General features: G+C 43.9%; 1 protein-coding gene and 1 pseudogene across 2 annotated transcripts in view; one reads left to right on the top strand and one right to left on the bottom strand.

Moving 5' to 3' along the window:
• LOC147881691 (uncharacterized) overlaps window positions 1-17,160 on the bottom strand; it is a 30,810-nt gene extending 13,650 nt beyond the window's left edge. Inside the window, exons 1-3 of one of the 2 annotated variants that reach the window (XM_087402045.1) lie at window positions 16,772-17,160; window positions 16,444-16,521; window positions 11,839-11,921 (exon numbers count right to left, since the gene is read on the bottom strand). In XM_087402045.1, the coding sequence (XP_087258171.1) occupies window positions 11,839-11,921; window positions 16,444-16,521; window positions 16,772-16,807 (197 nt within the window). In that variant the 5' untranslated portion in view covers window positions 16,808-17,160. The remainder of the gene's footprint in view (window positions 1-11,838; window positions 11,922-16,443; window positions 16,522-16,771) is intronic. The other variant, XM_087402044.1, reaches the window with a different exon arrangement.
• Window positions 9,872-10,583, top strand: LOC147881692 (uncharacterized; annotated as a pseudogene).
• Window positions 17,161-22,631: the final 5,471 nt, after the last annotated feature.

The raw sequence follows: 22,631 nt of genomic DNA, 5'->3' as shown, positions 1-22,631 counted from the left end.
AAGTTCAATGGTAAAGGCTTTCACACATGGCAGATGAAGATTAAGTTTGCATTGATGAGGAAAAACCTCTGGGGGCTTGCCAAACCTGCTTCAACTTCTTCTTCAACGGCCTCTAATGCTAGAGAATCCTCAGCTCCGACATGCCCGGCAAGAGATCCTGCTAGAGAGAAGAAAGCCTATGGCATCATTGCTCTTGGCTTAGGAGATGACTATATCCATCATATCTCTGATTTAGAATCTCCTTCTGAAGCTTGGCAGAAGCTTGACATTATTTTTTGTGCTAGCTCTCACATCTCAAAATTGTCACTTAAAATTGCTTTCTTTGAATTGAAGATGGCTAGTGGCACTCCCTTGGCTGCCCATGTCAATTACATGCGGAGTCTCATGACTCAACTTGCTTCTATCAACTCTCCAATCACTACAGATGATGCAATGGCAGTATTGCTCAAAAGTATACCTGAAGATTATGATCATGTTGTTACCACTCTGAAAAATCTTCCTAATCCTACTCTTCAAGGTCTTATTACTGCTCTTCAAGAAGAAGAAAGGCACATGGAACTCCGGAGAGGCAATGACACAGCCTATGCCATAAAAATTCAGAAGGGTAAGTTTTCACCTTGCAAACATTGTGGGAAGACTAATCACCTCTCAAAAGATTGCTTCAAGATCAATCCATGCAAACATTATGGCAAAAACAATCACCATGAAAAGTATTCTAAAGCCAAAAAGGAAGAAACTACAAAGTCAAAAACTGCCAATCTACTTTCATTTGATGAGTCTCCACATGATGAAGACTATGCTTGTTAGGCACTTTGTCTTTTTTGTTTATCATCACTTGGTCAAATTTTGAGGTTCTCTGCCTGGAGTAGTACTCCAAAAAGAATATGTTATGTAAATCACCTCTGGTTACCATATGATGTAGGCCATGTAATATGTGTTTTGACTATCCCATTTCTGTGAACCTCACACCCTTAGGAACCCTTGCTAGCATGAGATCCTAGCCATAGATTAATCCTTCACCACCATGAGATGGCATGAGAAACTATGAGACTAGATGTATCCTTGACACTGCAAGAGGCAACCCCTTGAGGGGGGGTTTGTTGGGGTAAGTATGATCAAGGGCTTGCTCTATGGTGCATGTGTGCATCTAGGGGAGTCACATGTGTGTTTGTGTGTGTTGTAAAGGCACATCAAGTGCTATGATGTGTCTAGTTGTGTGACCTAAGTGATGATGTAAGACAAAGGCAATCCCACTGATGTAGGGATTGATTCCCACTGATGTAGGGGCTGATTGCCACTATGTAGGGAAGGTATTACCTTCTCCCCTTTCTATAAGAGAGAGTCCTCTCTCTCACAATCATAATAGAGAACTATCATCTTTCTTTCATTGTGCTCTCACACCTCTTGCAAGATGCATCTATTCTATCCTACGGGATTCTACACTGAGATCTTGTTGATCCCAGAGCAAATTATTCTGCATAACTTGACTACGGGACGTCGAGGCACGACTCACAAGATGTACCTGTTCAGAGGGCTCCCATCCACCGATGCCCAATGGGTGGACAGAGCTACATTTCAGGAGTGTCCTGAAATCCTGGATGCTTATGAGGAAGCATTTCAGTTGAGGCCAACCGAATGAAAGACAGAGGGAATGTCATCCTACTTCGACATGTATCCACTTGCTTGGTACTGTTTCTTTTTGTTTTTCAATAGTATGCTTATTAAGAAATGAAATGTTTTCCTACTGTTCAGTTACGGACAATGGGGACTAGGTCTAACCCAAACATGGGACCAATCAAATGCACAGATTGCATACTCCATTCAAGAGAATGTTCCTTGAGCTTTGGGTGTGGGCCTGGCAGCATGCCAAGAGTAATGGAGATACAAGATAAGACGACAAACAAATGAGCTCAGTATGGCTCAATTATGACCTTAGAGTATGTCAATAGATAGTCCAAGCTGTTAGGAACCCGTGGGTGCGATCAGAATTAAATTCTCACAACTTTGAAATTTTAGGGTTTTTTAGAGTGACACGTGGCACACTGCCACATGGAATCTGAGCTGGCAGGTCAGTCCACCTGTCCCACACATGTGGGAGCACGCATGGCAAGTGGCACGGCATGCAGGCCAAGTGTCTGGCCCCAAATCTGGTAGATTTGGGGCAGGTTGTGGGCTGTCCTCTTTGGGACTGCAGCCCACCAAAAACCGGGGACAAGTGTCCACCTTCCACTCTAAGCCGGGGGGGAGGGGGGGGGCTGAGCCTATAAAAGAAGGCCTCTCCCCTTCATTCCTTACATGAAAAATTCATCACTTTTCTTCTCCCTCCTTTTGGTTGATGCAGCAGAACCTCTCCAGCTCCTTGGGTGCAGCCAGCTTCTCCCCAAGCCATTCTCTCACCTCAGCAACACTTTCTCTCTCTACAGCAGCACACTGTCTCTCTACAGTTCCAGCCCCACCTCTCCAAAAATCTGCCCCCCTCTCAGCTCTTCTAGAACAGCAGCATCATCCTCTCTCCTTCTCCTAGCCTAGAGCAGCCACAGCCCCTTTCTCTCTCCTGCTGCAGTCTTTCCCTCTCTACTGCAGAATTTCTCTCTCTACTGTTCCAACCCCTTCCCCTTGCAGAAATTTGCCTTTCTCTGCACCTCTGGAACAGCAGCAGCTCCTCTCTTGCATACCCTCCCTTGGGATCAGCATTGGCACTCTCTCTCTACAGCTATCACTCCATAAAGTCTTTCTCTCTCTAGCCTACAAGCTGTTTTTTCTAAGCTGTTTTCATTCCAGCCCCATTTCCACACTCTCCTCACCCAAGGTAGCTTCAGAGGCATCAAGGACTTCATCTACAAAAGGGTCAAGTCACGAAGGGAGTCTGTATTGTCAAGTTTATCTCATCTACAGCACTATTTCATGTTGTTTCTACTATCTTTCTAGAAACTAGTGCTTGCCTCTAATGTTGGATGTAAGTGGTGATTGTTGCAGGCTTCTTCCTTGTGGATTGGGCAAGCCAAGAGTTGAAACCTGAGCTTGGAGGAGTCCTTTTTGTTGTCTACCTTGTACATATGCTCGAGTCTTGTATCTAGGTCCTAGGCTTTCACTAAGTTCATCAGTTTGGAAGGTGCATTGCACCTTGGTCTTGTATCTCCATTTTCAAGAATAAAGTGAGCCTGGATAAGGGGGCGGGGGGCATCTTGGCCCCTCAAATCATATTGCAATTAAGTTGTATAAGTCTTAATTCCAGCTTAATTGCAATCTCTTAAGTTCAAGTATATGTGTTTGGCAACTCGCAATCATTTCATTCAAACGCCTCTACAAAATCCGTTGTCTGAATTGATAGAAAGCACCGAGTAGTTTACAGATGTTCAGCCTAGATCTAGCCTGTCAGAGGCACATTTGGAGCAGCACCAGATGACAGGGTTAACCGGGAGCATAGGCACATATGTGGCAAGCTGTTTGGCAGGGTCTGTGGGCAGGTACACAGCTTGCAACAGGGCCTAGAAATGGCGCAAGTTGGTGGGACAAACCAGCAGACGAGTGGCCCGAGTCAGCGGCTCCCGACCTACTCGTCCGTACTTAGCCCGTGTGCTGCTTCATCCATACACTGATCTGCAACAGCACCATACAACGACCATACGTTCTCCCACTGCTGTCCGTACGCCAACCTACACTCACCCGTGCCTTCTCTATATCTGCCCGCTACCCGTCCATACACTGTACGGAATCCTTCAGCACACTTCCAGGCATGGCCTGGCCTAGTACCAAGCCTATAAATAGGCCTGGTTGGCTAGCTATTCCCAGCCCAACCAGCCCGGCCAAAGGCCCTAGTAATCAGAGCCCCTCAAGGGCATTTATAAAGCAGACCAGGTCAGGGCTTGGTCGGCCTATTTGGGTCGGCCAGAAGCAGCCTGATTGGTCGGCTATTTTGACCAGGCCTTGGACCTATAAAAGGAGAGGTCCTGGGCCTCATTTTGTATCCAGCAGATCAGCAAGAGTGAGCAGACAGGAGCAGCTAGCAATCCTCTCCCTTGGGCCTCAACACTGGAGGTGAAGGTGAGCCAGAGGTGTGCTGTAGACTGAGTTCACAGGGCTGAACCTTAGGCTGTCTATCAGGGGAGCAAGAAGCTGAGATCTGGATAGAAAGTCTACATACGCTCGAGGTAGAGCACGTGGGCTCAAGTCTAGAGATATCCGGCAGATAGTAGAAGTACGTGGTGGTAAGATCAAAGGACCACGCTCTGGTGGGACTTTGGATCTATCTCTCTTTTGTATTGTGTCCATAGCTTTGGACGGACATATATATGTGAGAATGTGGGAATAGGAAGCAAGAGTGAGCAAGAGCAAAACGTAGAATACAATAGACAAGAGAAGGTGAGTACAAGTGAGGAGATGGTTCTGTCCAAGTGACAAAACCATACTAACCCACTAACTGTGGTTAGGGGGAAAAACCTCTAGAGAGGGAAAAGTGCCCCTAACTCATTTATGGATTACATTGGTCACTGCCTAGAACATGCCAATAATTCTAACACCCCCCTGCAGTGCCAATGTGATGTACAAGGAAGTGATCAATCACCAAAAGGAGATAAGTTCAGGGCACTGCGAAATGCCTCAAACTTCTCACGTGAAAGTGCTTTGGTGAAGATGTCTGCAACATTGTCATGTGTTGACACATAGATCATACTGATCTCCTCTGCACGCAACTTCTCTCTGACATAATGGTAATGAACCTCAATGTGCTTCATGCGAGCATGAAACACGGGATTATTTGCCACTACTATAGCACTCCGACTATTAGTGAGAATTGGAGAAGGACCCTCCAATAAGAGATGAAGATCAGCAAACAAATGACGCAGCCAAACACATTCAACTGTCGCTGTGAAAGCTACCCTGTACTCAGCTTTACATGAGGAAGTGGCCACAATAGATTGTTTCTTGCTCAGCCAAGAAATGCAAGCTTTGCCCAAAAAGAAACAATTACCACTAGTGGACTGCCTGGTGTCATAGTCTCCAGCCCAATATGAGTAACTGTAAGCATGCATCCGCAAGTCACCCCCCTTGGTGGGAAACATCAAGCCATAAGACTTTGTGCCTTGCAAATAACGAAAGATGCACTTTACAGCCTGCCAATGTGTTGTCTTTGGACTATGCATATACCTGCACACCTGAGATACTGCATATTGAATATCACGCCTTGTATTGCACAAATCAATGAGGCATCCAACAGCCTCGTTGTAAAGTGTGGCATCCACTGATTCATCTGTATCATACATAGTAAGCTTCAGCCCTGGCTCCATGGGAGTGGCTATAGGCTTACAATCTTGCATGTTGAACCTATCCAAAAGCTTTTGCACATACTTGGATTGACACATAACAATGCCACGCTTGTCTTGTATGAACTAGATCCCCAAATAGAAATTTAACATGCCCAAATCTGTCATGTCAAATTCAGCTTTCAATTCAACCTTGAAATCTGCAATTATTTCCTCATTTGACCCTATGAGCAGCATGTCATCTACATGAAGAATGATGACCAAAATATCCCCCCCCATCCTTCTTGATGTAGAGGGTACTTTCCATGGGACTATTGTGTAACCCCTTACTTGCCAGGAAGGCATCAATCTTGGCATACCATGCACGTGGGGCTTGTTTCAGCCCATATAAAGCTTTATTCAACTTGCAAACTTGAAGTGCATTGCCCGAAAGTTCAAAGCCAGGAGGTTGTTTGACATAAACTTCTTCCTAGGAGTCCCCATTAAGGAAAGCTGTTTTTATATCCAACTGATGGACATTCCAAACAAAATTTGCAGCCATGGCAATAACTGACCTGATGGTGGTCATCCGGAATGTAGGCGCAAAAGTCTCCTCATAATCTATGCCCTTTTTCTTAGGATAGCCTTTGGCAACCAGCCGTGCCTTGTACCTTTCAATGAACCCATCTGGCTTGCTTTTCACTTTGAAAACCCATTTGGTACCAATGGCATGCTTCCCTAGTGGCAAATCCACAACATCCCAAGTCTGATTTTTCTCAATGGACTGCAATTCATTGTGCATAGCATTCATCCAATCACATTATCCTTGGCTTCTTCAAAAGAGTCGGGTTCTTCTTCATCAAGAAGAGTACCTGCATAAGCTGACTCAACAGAAAGAGCCCCCCCTGCTTGCCTTACTACACTACGAGTCCTACCAGGCAAAGGTGCCTCAAGTCTACTCTCCCTAAGAGTCTGTAGCAACCAATTCGGAACTGTTTTGGCTACAGGTATCTCTTAAGTCTCTTGCCTTATAACATCATCCACTGCTTATGAAGGAAAAAAATCAGCATGTGGCTGAATCGGGGCATGTGGACCAAGAGGAGGTTGCTGTAAATTCTGATTTTCAGCATGAGCCTCAGCCGGGGAACCAAAAGCTATAGGAAGCATCCCCTTAAAAACATCATCTAAAGAAGCTGGAATAATGAATTCAGCATGTGTATGAGCTGAATTCTCTGAAAAAATAACATCTCTACTCACAAAAATCTTGTGTGTAGCAGGATTGTAGAGACGATAGATTTTGCTTTGTGTACTATACCCAACAAAGATACACTTAAGTGCCTTATCTGACAACTTATGTCGAAACTCCACAGGCACGTGGGCATATGCAATACAACCAAAAACTCTAAAGTGATCCACAGAAGGCTTTCTCCCATGCCAAACCTCATAGGGAGTGATTGTCTTCAAAGCCTTTGTGGGAGCCCGATTCAAAACATAATTAGCACACATGAGGCCTTCGAGCCAAAATCTGTGAGGCAACTTCTTGCTAGTTAGCATGCATCTATCCATCTCCATGAGAGTGCCATTTTTCTGCTCAGCTTTGCCATTTTGCTGAGGGATAAGCCTCACTGTAAGCTGATGTGTGATGCCTTTCTCCTTCAAAAATGCCTCAAATTCATGAGACATATACTCCCCCCCTCTGTCAGTGCGAAGTGTCTGCACCTTGAGTCCTTTCTCATTTTCAACCATGGCCACAAAGTGTTTAAAATGCATAAACAAATCTGATTTTTTCTTCAAACCATAGACCCAAGTATAATTTGTGTAGTCATCTATAAATGTAACATAAAACAGATAACCACCAAAAGCAGGTGTCCTCATGGGACCGCAGACATCACTGTGTATGAGCTGTAATTTGCGAGTAGCTCGTACTGCACCATCCTTTTTAAAAGGAAATCTATGCATCTTACCAAGGATGCATCCCTCACAGGCATGAGGAGGAGGTGACTAGCAATGCATCAACCATAGCATGCTTCTGAAGTGTCATCAAGGTGCCATATGCCCATATCTGGCATGCCATAACTCGGCATTCTGCATGGCAGCAGTGGGAGTGCTTATTGCAAGTGCAAGATTGGATCTTTTCTCATAAATATCAAGCTGAAAAAGACCTTGATACAAAGTGCCAGACAACATCAAAGCATAATCATTCTCTTTGTCTTTGACTGCACACTTAGCATCATCAAATATGACCTGAAATCCTCCTCGACTGAGAGAGGACGCTGAAAGAACATCAGTAATTCTCAAATATGTGCCATCCGTGGAGATGAGTATGATGTCACCCACTCCACACACTGAATAAGAAGAATTGTTTGCACATGTCACCTTCTTTTTAGCGAGTGGTGCATGCAGAGATGCAAAAAGACTCTTCCTTGAAGTGATGTGCTTGGAAGCACCACTATCAAAATACCAAGTGTTTAGTGTCTCATTGACACTGAAAGAGCACGCATCCTTTCAAGGGTCATAGCTGCAAGTCAAGAAAGCATATGAGTCATCCTCAAGAGTGGCTGTAGTATCTGGACCAGCCACTGGAAAATTTGAAATGCAAGACGAAAAGGCATAATCCTCTTCCACAAAGTTGGCTGTTAACATCCTCTTCTTCATGTGCATTAGGAGCTGATGCATCTGAGACAGCCAAAATCCTTTTTCTTCTCCTTAGCTATTCGCTTCTTGCATTCACCAATGTAGTGACCCAGCTTCTTGCAGTAGTGACAAATGCCCTTCCTCTTTAGCTTCTCTACATCACTTTTAGCCTTATGAGAGGGGCTTGAAGCTCAGCAAAAGGGGGAGCCTCGTCAGTTTCCCAATATGTTTCAGTTTTATGGACAAGTCGGTGATCAGAAGGTCCTTATCCTGGCAGACTCAAGCAGCGCCGAGGACATCATCTCCAGCAAAGTAGCCCAAAAGGCTCACTTGCCCACCCCTATGTCTTTCATAATGTAAGGGGTTGCGCATATGGATTTTTTAATATTTTCCAAAATGTAAGGGCATCGCATGAATCGCAATAGAGAGAGGATATAGTTTTTCCCAAACAAATGAGAAAAAATTTTGAACTTGGTGAAAAACTTAAATACCCAATACTAAAGGCATTGGTGGGCCAGTATTATGCCACATGTAGACTAACTTAACTTTTCGTAAGAGAAACCTAAGCATATTTTCCCTTTTTCATGACTCTTTATTGGGTCTTTGCATGGAGAAAAAAGGGGGAATGCTGACATTTTCAAGGCATGGATGCCATGAAATCTGAACTTGAATCCATTCATGCCAACAACACTTGGGAGTTGTGTGACTTGCCAACAAAGGCAAGCATGCCATAGGCACAAAGTGGGTCTACAAGGTGAAAAGGAAAGCTGATGGCAGGGTTGACCACCTCAAAGCCCGCTTGGTTGCAAAGGGCTATGCACAGCAGCATAGCATTAACTTTGAGGAGACCTTTGCTCCCACATCACGCATCACTACTATCAGGTGTGTTATCGATACGGCATCTCATCCATAGTTGCACGAAACGTCGTTTCGCCGAAAGGAAAATGATGGGGAAACAAAAACGGCCGAAACGCCGTTTTTGGTTCCCTATTTTTGTGAAAAACCCTAATATCGGGTTTTTCCGCCCTTTTGCAACGTTTTGCGATGCAGCATGCTCTCCTATCTACCCGCCTCCACTCTCCACTCTCCTACCCTCCACTCCACTCCACTCTTCTCTCCTACATACTCTCCACTCTCCTACCCTCCACTCTCCTACGGTCTACCTAGTACCTACTCTCCACTCCACTCTTCTCTCCTACATACTCTCCACTCTCCTACCCTCCACTCCACTCCACTCTCCTCTATCCTCTTCACTCTCCTCCTCCTCTATCCTCTTCACTCTCTACTCTCCTCTATCCTCTTCACTCTACCCCCTCCCTGAGTCCTCCTCCTACTCCTCATACTCTCCCTCCTCTTCCTCCTCCTCCTCCTCCTTTCCCAAATACCGATTACCTACTCCTCTCCACAATGCTGAAAAATGTGTATTAGAGACATGCCACCTAGTGAGCTCACAAAGCTCTTTATACAATGTGTAATACCCTTTCATGTGGCGAAGACTTTGCGATGGACGAAGGCCATGAGAGCTGTCAGTCGCGTTGGGTATGAATGGGAAGGCCCTACATGTTGAGGACGAGAGCTAAGAAGAGAGAGGATACATGTGGAAGCACAAATGAAGCCCTTGAAATAGGCTTGGGTAAAGTATGGGTGCATACTCTTATGTGATGGATTGTCAGATGTACACAAGAGGAGTTGCGGCAGCCATCTTGGAGATAGGTGCGGACAATGTGGTGCAAGTAGTGACAGATAATGGCAGTAATTGTGTGTCTATGGGTGAGATGTTGCAAGATGAGTTCCCAAAGATTGTGTGGACACCATGTGCCTCACATTGCCTTGATCTTTTGATTGAGAACCTAGGAAAGATAGCTTGGATTGGTGCTATTTTCTCCATTGCCCGTAGAAGCGTGAAGTTTGTCACGAAGAGACCCAAAATCCTCAACATCTATCAGGCCTACAGTGACCTTGAGCTATTGAAACCTTCAACCACGAGGTTTGCTTACATGTTCATAGTGGTGGAGAGGCTTGTGCCAGTGCGCCAGGGCTTGGTACGCACGGTTTTGTCTCGGGAGTGGAATTATTGGGATGACAAAGGACATGCAAAGTCTACCAAGTTTGCATGCATGATCATGGATGAAGCTTGGTGGCATGAGGCAGAGGCATTAGTCAAAGCTGTAAATCCTATTTACATAGTGCTTCGCATCACGGACATGGAGGGAAGCACGTTAGGGCTCTTGTATGAGTTTATGGACAAGATTGGAGAGGCCCTCAACAGAATCACTTCCCTATCGCTTGACAAGTAAGACTACAATCACTAAATTACTATGAAAGGCTAAAGCTCATTGCTGCAATTTCTAGTTTATGTATGAATTCTGTATCTTGTGTGTGATTTAGGATCCTGGACATCCGTGGAGTGTGGAATTATAGGTGAAATTGGTTCCACCGCCCAATCCATGCGGTGGCACACGTATTGCATCCTCTATGGCATGGTGAGGGTCAATATGAAAATGAGGAGTTGGAGGAGGGGCTGCAACAATACCTACACAAGTGGACACATAGTGATGTGCAAATGCAACGAAGATTGGAGGATGATCTTCTTCTGTTCCGCAATCACAGCCTCTCATTTGGTCGACCTACAGCTCGACTCCAAGAGATACAGTTGCAGCCTGTCTCTTGGTGGGAGAAATATGGCAGCTGTGCTCCTACTTATGGTAGACACAACTTGAAACTTCACTACTTGTAACTTCACTTTGAAGCAGTTTGAAGTTATATAAATAATAAGTTACTGAAATCTATCTTTGCTTGAATGGATTATGGCAAAAACGCCTTGCTATACGAGTTCTCTCCCAAAACTGCAATTCGAATCCTTGTGAGAGAAACTAGCACTTGGGCCCTCTTCCCCAAAAGAAGAGGAATAGATTCAGCACGGCTCAATTGGAGCAGTTGGTATTCTGCCATTGCAACCTCCGCCTCCTTGAGTACTCCGCCAACTCCTGCGAACCTCGCCAAGTGGATGTTGACAAGGTGGACATGGAGAAGATGAAGGCCACACCAAATATTCCATGAGAGGAGCTGAACATATATGCCATGTTGTACGAGGAGATGTCAGCACCAGCAAATCGCACACGTTCGCAGCCATCTAGAGATGGTGCTAGCACTTCAATTGCACCCGATGATGCTTCTTCTTCTTCAAACAGTGACACCCATGACTCATTTGAGGACGAGGAGGAAGAGGACGCCGAGTCGATGGATGATGCAAATGATGGAGATGATGGAGATGAGACTAGTACTGTACCTTCAGTTGGATAGTGCTAGCCTAGTACTACTAGATTAGGCCCTAGGGACACTTCAGATGCGTCTTAGTCTCTAGAGTCTCTTAGTCTAGAGTCTAGACTATGCCTCTAGACAACACTAATGTAGTCAAACTATCTAGTGAAATAGCCCAGGACCTAATCAACAAAAAGAAAATTGGAAGGGAGCTATAGGGCAGCCATGTCTGATCGATCTTGAGAACGAGAAGTTCCCCTTTGTGCAGCCTGCAATGAGCATCTAATTGGAGCTACCAGCATAAACTGGCTCGTTGTGCCCTCTGAAAAAGCCTTAGTCCACCCCATCATAGGCTGTCTTCAAATTAAGTAGTAAGACTGGAAGAGGCTATGCCTCTTATGCAATTCCTCAGATAACAAGTCATGTAATAGCCCCGTTACAGTGCAACGCTTCACCCAAATGCAGACAATAGGCAAAGTTCTACATGAGATCAGTCTTTCCATGCACTCAAGGTTAGAGATAAAGAGGAATTTTAACAACCTACTGGAAACAAAATTTCAAACAGAAACATTATGAAAGAAGCAGGCCGGTCCTTGAAATTAAGCTAAAAGGAAGGAACATGATCATTGATGTGAAGCTATTTGATTTTGAATAATTTACATCTAAGAAGTAAACACAATGAAAAAACAGAATAATGTCATACTGTTGCTTAGCTTCTTGAATTGGAGCCATCTTTGGCACGCCGAGTTGGCGTGCCACATAATTGCAGGTGACAACCAAAAATTTCTGCATGCCAGGCACCAAATCCAGTGTAAGTTTCTATGCCTAGAAAAATGGTAAAGCGCCTCACTAACTGAGGCTAAACCAACCAGAAAATTAAAACCATCATCAAATATACATATCAGTAAACTACACACATTAGACATTGTTCTCATAGCTTCTCTTTGCCTTTTTATTGTATAGATTGATGCGTGTAGTGCTGGATGTTCTGATTTAAGTTTTAGATCACCTGATGGATCAGTTTCAATGATGAGAACCATTCCATCGCAACATAAACAAGGTGAGGGAGCACTCCTGAGGTAGGTATGCCTAAAGCAAGCCATGTCGATGCACTGGAATCTATCTGAGATCATATCATGGCTTTACAATGAAAGTCAGCAGTAAGAGTACACAGTATGTTTATCTGCACAAAGGCTGTTTGCCCATTCACAGATTCACATAGTCTTTAGAGCTGCAATCATCTAAGCGCTGCATAGGAGTCATCTTGTGCCAAAAGACTCAACAATCTTCTGCGACACTGAGAAGAAAGATATATACCTTCATAAGACTAGAATATACCCAATCTTGCAAAGTATAATTCTTTATAGAACAAACAAAAGAAGGGATTTTGTAAGCGACTTTAGACAAAATGAGGAAAAAAATTAAAAAATTTTACAAAATAGAAATAGAAAGTTATTACCCCCCCTCCCCCCCAAAAAAAAAAAAAAAGGTAAGCAAAGCTACTCTTATGTTCTCATCAATACCCAAGCATAAGCTGCCATTTGGGTTTCGAAAGCTTCCAGAATCTCTTGGTCAAACCTCAAAGAATTAAATAGGTTAAATTTCCACCACCACAACACAACCTAATCCCAAAAAAGAGAGGAAGAAGAAGAAGAAGAAGAAAAAGAAAGAAACAGCAACTATAACAACTAATGCTAATAGAAAGGAACAAAGATAAACCAACGTACAAATAAGAAAACAATGAAACACCCAACACAAACACAACAAAACATTTATTATCATTGTTTTCAAATTAGTTTATTTTTTATTTGTTTATCTGAAATTTAAAAATGATAATAAGTGATTAAATAAGGGAGTGGGAGGGAAAACATACTAAACAAAGTTTGCGTGCCCACACTTTTCTTTTCTTTTTTGTGAAATCCAGCTGTCCTTATATTACAAAGAATAGTCCCATGAACAGGACATCCAAAACTAACACACACACACATAAATAGATAGATAGGACATATAGATATAGATATACACCGCAAAATGAAACTAAACCAAACAAGTACTTAAGAATAGATGAACTCCAAACTTAGAACGTACCTAAGAACTAAAAAGAAAATGGGCTATCAAGCTCCCCACTTTTGATTCTCATTCTATGTAGGATTAAATTACTAACTAGGGCCAGTTGTCCTTATATTACAAAGAATAGTCCCAGGAAAGGGACAGCCAAAACACACACACACACACACACATACATAGATAGATAGATAGGACATATAAATATAGATATAGATATACACCGCAAAACGAAACTAAACCAAACAAGTACCTAAGAGTAGATGAACTCCAAACATAGAACATAATTAATCAAGACCTTCCACAGCCCCGTTTGGGCTCGTTTGGGCTCCGTTTCGAAGCCTCTATATCGAGCTTGTACATCGACATTCCTGTGTGTTGTGCACAGCATCAGGTGCTATTACAGCAGCATTTACTTCTGTCTATCTCATTGAGCTACATCTTCTCTTGCACTACATTCGTACTTGCTTTTGTGGGGAATCCATGTCTGTCAAATTGGGATCTTCTTGCAGGACATTTGGTACTTCATCCTATGCACGTGAGGTCACCATAGAGGGGCACAGCCCGTATGAGTCGATTTAGGATGATATCACTGAATTCTCCAGACAAGGGGACATCCGCCTTCTTGGTGACTTCAATGCACGCACAAGGAACATGCAGGTGGGCCTACTGGACTTTGCATCGGATTCCCTCATAGTACCAGAACTAGATGCAGCTGAGCTCGGGATAGTGAGACACTCTGCAGATGCACCACAGGTGAAAGAGTATGGACGACATCTACTTGAGCTAGGGGCTGCTGTCCATGATTTGATCATTTACATTGGTCTACAAAGATGGCCATCATCTGGTGGTCTCATTTGTTTCCCGCATAGCAGAGGGACAAGCACAGTGGACTACCTATTGGGTCCCTTGGCCTTTACTGCACGGATATACAACTTTATTGTGCCCCCTCCCCACTTGGTGATGATCTCTCGTACTTAGCCTTTTGTATCTCTACCACTATGCCAGTCATAGGGAGGGTCCCCCCCACGCCCACTCGTGTACAGGTTCACTTTGATCATGCCCTGGACCCCATCTATGTGAGCAACCTAGCGCAGGTGCTTCCAGCCCTACTACTTGGAGATGATGTAGACCTCACCCACGCCTCAAACACCCTTGCCACAGTAGTCATGGACGCAGCCATCAGGTCTTTCCCCACGACTCGATCTGCACGTGCCTCACTAGGGAAGATGCCACAAAATCCTTGGTATAATGATGAGTGCAGAGAGATGAGAGCTCACCTCACACGTGCCCTTGGCCACTTGACATCACCCGAGGCACAGCGGATCTCACGACGACTGACACACCGTAAGCGGCTGGCCTTCCTCACCCACAGAATGGATGAGGTGATCAGTTCATTTCGAGGGGGGGATCCCACCATTGGCTAGGGGCTTCTATCGGAGGGGAAGCCACCTATACCCATCACAGACCCAAGTGTTTGGCACACTTATGCATGCTCTCTTTATGATCTTCCAATGCAGGCAACACCTGATATGTCCACTATGCCCAGGCCCACCACTTGCCACTTGTTCACTGCACAGAATGTGCGGCCTGCACTCAGCCGGCTTCATGACCGAAGAGCACAGGACCATGAGGGGCTACGAACTGAGCATTTCGATCATGGACAAGAGATTTTGGCTCTGGTCCTAGCACAGATGTTCAACCACGCCTTGTCACAACTTCTCACCCTCATGGAGTACCACCACCATAGTACCGATACACAAGGCAGGTGACCCCATGGATACTAGGAATTATCACACTCTCATGATTGGCCACACGCTGGCCAAGATCTATGGATCGATACTGGAGAGGGAGATCAGCAGCCATATAGAGGCACATGGGCAACGTGCTCGAGGGCACGCACGTTTTCGAAGACAGCACTCCACACTAGACCACATCTTCACTCTAAGGACTATCATTGAGGAGGTGAGGCTGAGACGCCAGAAAGTCTACGCTTGTTTTGTAGACTTTCGGAAGGCCTTTGACACTGTCTCGCGATCCCGCATGATCAGGAGACTACAGGATATGCAGATTCCAAAGGTTTTGATCTAGGGAGTGGTGAGCCTATACGAATCCGTTAGAGGGAGAGTTCGTGTCCAAGGAGGCCTATCAGATTCGGTTGAGAGCACGATCGGAGTAAAGCAGGGATGCCCTCTCTCACCGACTCTCTTCGAGCTCTACATTGATGAGATTACATCTTTCATAGACCGTTTAGGAGGCGAGGGAGCACCACTAGTGACTTGATGATACAGATTCTACTATACGCAGATGGCATAGTCCTCCTGTCATCTTCGGCAGAGAGACTACAGAGACATCTAGATGCCCTAGAGGTGTTCTGCAGAGAGAGAGACCTGATGGTTAACCCTGGCAAGACCAAGGTCATGATCTTCATCACCTCTTACACAGTGCTTCACCAACATAGCTTTACATACCAAAGTCAACCAGTGGAGATTGTGCAGTCCTGCACATACTTGGGTGCAGTTTTCACAAGGCGAGTTTTCACGATGACCCACACAGCCAGAGCACGACTCACACAAGGGCACGGTGCTTTGGCCCAACTAGAGCGACAATGTTTCCAGGCGCACTTCCAGGATCCACCAACGAAGTGTTGGCTTTTCAACACTCTAGTGAGGTCGACTGCCATCAGCAGAATGGAGGAGATTTCAGCGGCTATTGGTGATTATGGGCTCTAGGATGATTCGGAGTAAGCCCTCGGTCCCCCATCAGATAGTACAGTGACTTTCCTCCATAGAGTTTGGGACCTACCTCACGAGAGACTTCCAAGGCTGGCACTAGAGTCCTCCATACAACTAGCAAAGAGTGAGGCAGGTACAGCATGGTTTGCCAGTCACGACATTCAAATGAATTAGCCTCCCCCATTTCAGTATAGCATGGATGCAGCGCTCGAGTTGATCCCACGGGATGAGATTAATCGAATCGAACGGTTAGATCTCCTCTAGCTCCACACACTAACTCTGCTATACACCTGACATGCCAAATCTGGAGAAAAAGATGCAATTACATGAGTTAAAATTCTGTGCAGATCTTCATTCAAGAGCTGACATGCGCTAGATGTTCGCGGAAGTTTATGAGAACCCAGTAACAACATTAAAGCCAGACAGGTATTGACAAGGATGATAGCAAAAAGATGGGGACAGAATCGAATTTTGAAAAGCTTTATCATAAAAAGTAGAAATTGCCTTACTTGTGTAACGCCAACAGGCCTGTCTTGTAAACCAGGGCGTCGTAAAATTTCAGCCTGAGCATAAAAGCAGTCGATGTCCTGCACATTTGCGGAATTTAGCAGCCATGAGAAATTCCTGTTAAGGAAGATCCCGAATCCAAACGAAGAAACAAAATGCTTTGCAAGAGCTTTCTTCCTTTGCATTGAGACGACGCCTATCTACGGCTTTCGTGATAAGATAACCAGGACAGTTATTCCAACAGCTTGAAAGCGCATGGTGGAGACAAAGTAGAACAAGCAAAATGGCAAACTATAAATTGGCTTCGAGAATGCAACAAATGATACTCACGAAGTAAGCGATGACGCGATGGGGCTTAGCATCCATTGCTAGTTTGAAGTAGGCGAAGACGATAACGTTAAATCTTTTCACTGATCGTTCAGAACGCGTCTAGCAGAGCTCAAGCAAACTTGAATCTTTCCGTGGCCTACAGCATCCATTGCTATTGCTGATTATTCAGAACGCTTCTGGGCGCATGGTATGTGTTCCGTTCCATTCCGTTTAACGTCCCTCCTGATCTAGAGGCACATGCTTGCCTGAAGTATGCTCTACCTTGCCGGATTAGCGAATGTTCTCTGAGATTGACGGCAGCATTTCATTGGTTGCCGGATCCTTGCTGACCCTTACTTGCCTCTAAAGTCCGATTGCAAGGGTCATGCAAGGTTTAACCTTCCGATGGCCTTCCGCTTGCCACCTCAACTAGAAGCTACCTGAATGGCTTACAGAACCTCTCATGTGCCTAGGGCGAGAGGCTCTAGATAAATTTTCCTATTGAATGTAATCGGAATCAAGGGCACATGTCAGCTTGAAGCCCTACCGAAATTACGGGTACATGTTCAAGTTGAAATCCAAGAAGCAACCTTCTTTATTTCCCCCTTCCTGCCAGCCCTTGCCTGCCTGTGTGGTCCGTTTGCATCCGTCAGGCATCTGATTGCCTTTCTAAACCTTGCCAAAATTGCTAATTGCCTTTTGGCATACATCCAACTGCCTTCCTTGCCAAAACCGTTGCTTGTGTCTAGAAATTCTTGTATTCAGATCGCACATTGTCGAGAATCCTGATTAAGTAGGACCCCATCCGCTTGTGGGAGCTCCAAGCAAACGCGGTCCTACCCAATCAGAATTCTCACATAGCTGAACAAGCTTTCACACCCATCTGCCTGCCGAGAACAAAATGATGTGGCTCCTAACGAGCAAGGGTGGGCTCTATGTGCCACCTAGGACTATCTCTGCTGTCAAAAAGCACGAATCGGACATGAGGTTGTTTCTAGTCACCCAATTGAACCAAAGGGCATGAGAACTAGTTTGACTCCATAGATCTTATTTAACGTCAGAGGCATCTCCTAACAAAATGGTCTTCCAGTTAATAGGGTCCCCAAACTGCAATTATACTATCTTCCAAACTCTCCTAGCATTTGGGCAAGCTACAAAACAAATGAAAGATGTCCTCCTTGTGACCAGGTCATCTCTTGTAGTTTCCACCCCCTCGCCAATGGAGAAGCTCCTGGCATTTGCCCAAGTAGCCTTGTGCAAAATTAGCCATCTCAATGAGCACATTTTCTCAAGGATGTTCTTGATCCAAACCCCAGTGAGCCTATTCTTCCAACATTCTGTATTGTGTGTGGGAGGGAGGTGTTGGAATAGGGAAGAGAATATTAGAGCCCACCGAGCTCAATTCTTTATTCAATACTAAGATAGAATCCCTTTCCATTGAATGTCCCCATTTTACAGAGTAATTTTGCTCAAAATGAGCGCTGAGCCCTGGTTTAGAAGAGCAAATTCTCTTTTGATCTATGGCCACGTCTTGAGCTTGAAGATCACTTTGCCCTATAGTTGTCCCCAGCTTTGAAGTCCTTTCTTTAAAAAAATGTTAGCTCTATTAAAATGTTGGTTGCTAAGGATTGATTTGGAAAGATAGCAGCAGAGATTGAATGGAATCAAAAGCCATGAAAACTCCCTTTCTAGAGAAAGTTATATAGCATTTGATGTCTTCAAAAGCTTTCAAAAGAGATTGACATAGAGGGCTTCCTTTAGAGCTATAAGGTTCATGGTTGCAGAGGGTAGATAAGAGAGCTTATTTATTTCACTTAGGAGCTCGGGATGGTTTTGATTTGCTCCAAATTTCTTAGAAGAAGCTGTTCCCAATCACTCTTGCGAGAGAGCAGATCTTTAATAAACTAAGATGTAGAGAGGATTTTGGAGGCCTGCTCAATGTTTGCTACACCTAGGCCTCCTTCTTCGTGTTGCATACCCTATCTTAGTGTGGTTTATAATAGACCTTGAAGTAGAGAAAAAGAGATTTAAGCACTCTAATACTCCCTCGACAGCTTAGGGGGCGTTCCTGGAGGTGAGGTTGGTGTCATCTACAATCGTTTGGTTAATTAACTATTTTCCTAAGGGAAGCTCTATCCTTTTAATGACCCCTTCTTTGACTTGCTCTTCAAGAGCCAACCCAAAGCATTTGTAGCTATTGTAAAGAGAAGGGGGGCTACGTATCTAATTGATCTTTTAAGAGGACAAGGTTGGAAGTTTTTGCATTCACACACCTTTATCTCCATTAGTGAGAAGGATCTTGACATAAGACACAAAGCTAGGGCCCATGTTGCTTAAAGCCCTATTCTAGCCTATTATAGGCCTTATCAAAGTCTACTTTGAGGAAACAAATGTCTTGTCCAATGCGCTTGGCATATCCACATCCTTCCCATATATTGATGATTGCCTCAAGGAGATGCCTTAATGAACCCTTTTGGCTTAGAGAGAATCCTCCTGTCCATTCTTTTCTAAACTAGTAAGGACAAATACTTTTCATATATCTTGTAGCTACAATTAAGCATATCAAGAGGTCTCCATGTTCTAAGTTCACATCTACCCCCTCCTTTGGAATTAGCTTGATTATCCTACCATTTAAATTGTGAGGTACTTGTAAGCTTGTTACGCTTTCCTACTAGACTAGGAGGGTGGTAAGGACCTACATGCTCCCAAAAAACTTTATAAAATTTAGGAAGACTTATTCTCCATGATTCTTCCCTTCAGCCATAACGTCAACAACTTCTTTTAACTACTTCTAGAGTTAGAGGAGTCTCTAGGTGTCAAAATTCTAGACAAGTGTTTTTCTGACCTCTTGATATTTCAACCTAGCCCGTGCTATCTCTACATTAGGAACCACAGGGAAGGACAACACGTCCTGAAAGTGTTGGTTACCAAAGTGGAGTCCTTTCTTCTAAGAAAAGGGATTTCTTAATTGTATCTTTTCCTTTTGATCAACTTGAAGGTCTCCTTTATAGGACTGTCCATTTTCCCAGCCCACCAAGCTATGAAATTAAAATTTTCTCTCGTTTAATTTAACTTGCTCTTGTTTTTAGAGAGCTTTCTTGGCTAGAGTTACACCTTGTCTAGCCAATTGTTCAAGCTGAGGGATGCCATCTTGTATCTTGTCCATTCTTCTTGCCCTTATTTTGGCTCTAATTTTTCTAGCATCCATAAGAAGTCTCCAAGTTTCTATTGTAATTAGCTCAACAACAGCTGATCTATCATCTGTAAAAGAGGTATTCTACATTATACTAGTTTGGGCCTGCACACTCTTGTTTTGTAAGATCTTGGGGTCAGCCTTGAATCAAGAGGGTGCTTTTGAGCCCATACCAAAGTCGCAAAGTAAAAATACTCGTTTGTGTTCTAATAAAGTAAGAGAAGAGAAAGTTTGTCTATTAAGCCTCATATTTTTACTGTGATAGTAAGTTTGTGTTCTAATAAAGTAAGAGAAGAGAAAGTTTGTCTATTAAGCCTCATATTTTTACTGTGATAGGATTTTGGGACAATTCTATCCAATCTTGCTTCTCTTCTATTGTCACCTATTTAGTTATGGCTCTAGGTGAAGTCCCAGTAGCACATAAGGAGTCAAGTAACTGGAGAGAGTCTTTGACATGCTCCCATGCATGCACCTCAGACCCTCTGATGATCGATCCTTTATCCCACCGCCCATCCTTCTTATCCTCCACCATGTTGAAATCTCCTAGTACCACAACATCATCACCTAGTCCACTTAGGGAATCCCAAGTTAGAACTCTGCTAGAACCTAGTGGGAGCATATACAGGGAAACTATAGCAATTGTACCCCTTTTATGTGACATTGTAGAGCCAACCATCTCTGATGGGTATCTTGTATCTCTTGAATAATGCATCCTTGGAATTGAGAGAGGACACCTATGGCAGTGCCTCCCCTTCCTTCTTCATGCTTTGTGAAAAACCAAATTCTTGTCTTGCCTATAACTTTGAATCTAGCCTAAAGGACCTAATTAATAGCTTCAACTACTTGGAGAGCCAAGAAAGTAGGTGAGAGTTTTTTAGCTCTCAACCAATGAGATCTCCTCAGCCAAACCAGGGTCTATTAGGCCCTTAACAACAATCAAGGATAAAATGAAATGGATTTACTGACCATTTTTCTTGGACCCCTTTTTAGCCTTGGGATTTGGGCTATTCACCTGGGAAGCATTTTCTTTGAGCTAAGACTACCTTCTCTTATTTTGCATGGTAGCAAGTGCCTTCCCTTGAACTACATATTATATTTTACCTAGGGTGGGTTGGGGAAGCTCTTCCTCTGACCCATCCTCTTCTAGGCCATCTATTATCATTGCATTCTCCTTGTTAACCTCAATTTAAAACTCCTTTGACAAGCCAAGATTAATCTCAATGTCTTCTATGCAGACCTTATTTTCTTGATTTTGTCGAATCCATTCCGATGTCTCCATGTTTGTTAGGGCATCAATCATATTCTCAAAGAAAAAAATATCTTCCTTCTTCTTGCCTTGTCTCCTTGTGAGCTTGGGGGAGGGTCTTTTTATTGCTCAATCTAAGGAGGAAGAGACTAAGAAGTCTCAATGGGATTGGCTTCTTTAGAGATGCACTTGTCCTTATGAGGGGGAGTAGTCTTAGGGGTTTTTCTTAAGGTTTAGGCTTACCCTTGCTCTGGCTAGTTTTGAACTTCATGACTAGACTTCCCACATCAAAAGCAAGAAGTTGATAAGATTTTTGTAAACAAGTTTCTATTCTCTATATACTTGTCCATTCCTACTAAGAATCACTAGGGTATTTGGCATCTCTTCTACCACGTCAATTTGCATGCAAGCCTTGGGGTTGCCTTTGGGGTCAATAAATTGTTCCTTCTCAATGCCAAAGCTACTACATAGCTTCGCTGCTTGATTTTAGAGGGAGAACAAAAAGTCCAAAAGCTTTACTCAAACATGAGTCTTCATACAGTGTTGATGATCCAAAGAGAAATTTGAATTCGACCTCTCAACGTAGAGGGGCTAGTTGCATGTCATCCAAAAACCTTGTTGTCTAACTTTTGTAGCCACTCAACCTTCTCAAATAGAGAAAATTAAAACCCTCTGTATAAAAATATGATATTCAAATGACCATGCCTTTCCTAACCCAATTTGTTCTCCACCAAGACTTTGGAACTATGGCCAAGGGGGTGTTCCAAGGAGAAAGCCAATTAATGCATGCTTCTTTAGCATTCAATAGAATCTTGGTGAATATCATCATTAGGAGTGGCATAAACATGCATACATTGATTAGAAGTGCTCTTCTTGTTTGCAAGTTCTTGATCCTTTGTAGGAAGTTTAGATGTTCTTGTCAATATTATGGGGTCAGACGCTTTATTCTAGCCTACTTTGTTGGGCTATGTGATGTGCGCTTTCTCAAGCCTTTTTCTTCAATGCTAGGAGAGCCATGACTGCCTTGTTCGTGACTTGATGTCACTGCAAAGAACTCGCCTTGATTTCTTTGGACTACGCCTACGTACATGGGTCTCTAAGGTGGAGCATTGCTTTTTTTACCTCCACTTTCATCTCTTTGGGGTCCATGAGGAGTACCAATAGCAGAGGTCAGCTCAGCTTGAATGGTATGGGGCCGTGGAGCTATTACAGTAGCATTTGTATCCTTGAACGGGAGTAGAGGAGGGAAGACACATCTTCCCACAAAAAAGGTTTATTGGTGTACTGAAAAGAGTCGTTTACCCTCTCTAAATCTAGGAAAAATCTTGACTTTAGAGCTTGAGGGTGTAGGGTAGTACTATGGGGGAGGAGATGGATGTGATAGGTGTTGTCCCAAACAAGATCTCCTTCCATCCATCAATCCACCTCCTTGCTTCTTGTTT

This window comes from Dipteris shenzhenensis, chromosome 30, assembly GCF_047967505.1.
Source record: "Dipteris shenzhenensis isolate YYH24624 ecotype China chromosome 30, Dip_SZ_1.0, whole genome shotgun sequence".
Classification (NCBI taxonomy): Eukaryota; Viridiplantae; Streptophyta; class Polypodiopsida; order Gleicheniales; family Dipteridaceae; genus Dipteris; species Dipteris shenzhenensis.
Note: the sequence above shows the minus strand (reverse complement) of the source record. Positions and strands in the feature narration are given on the sequence as shown.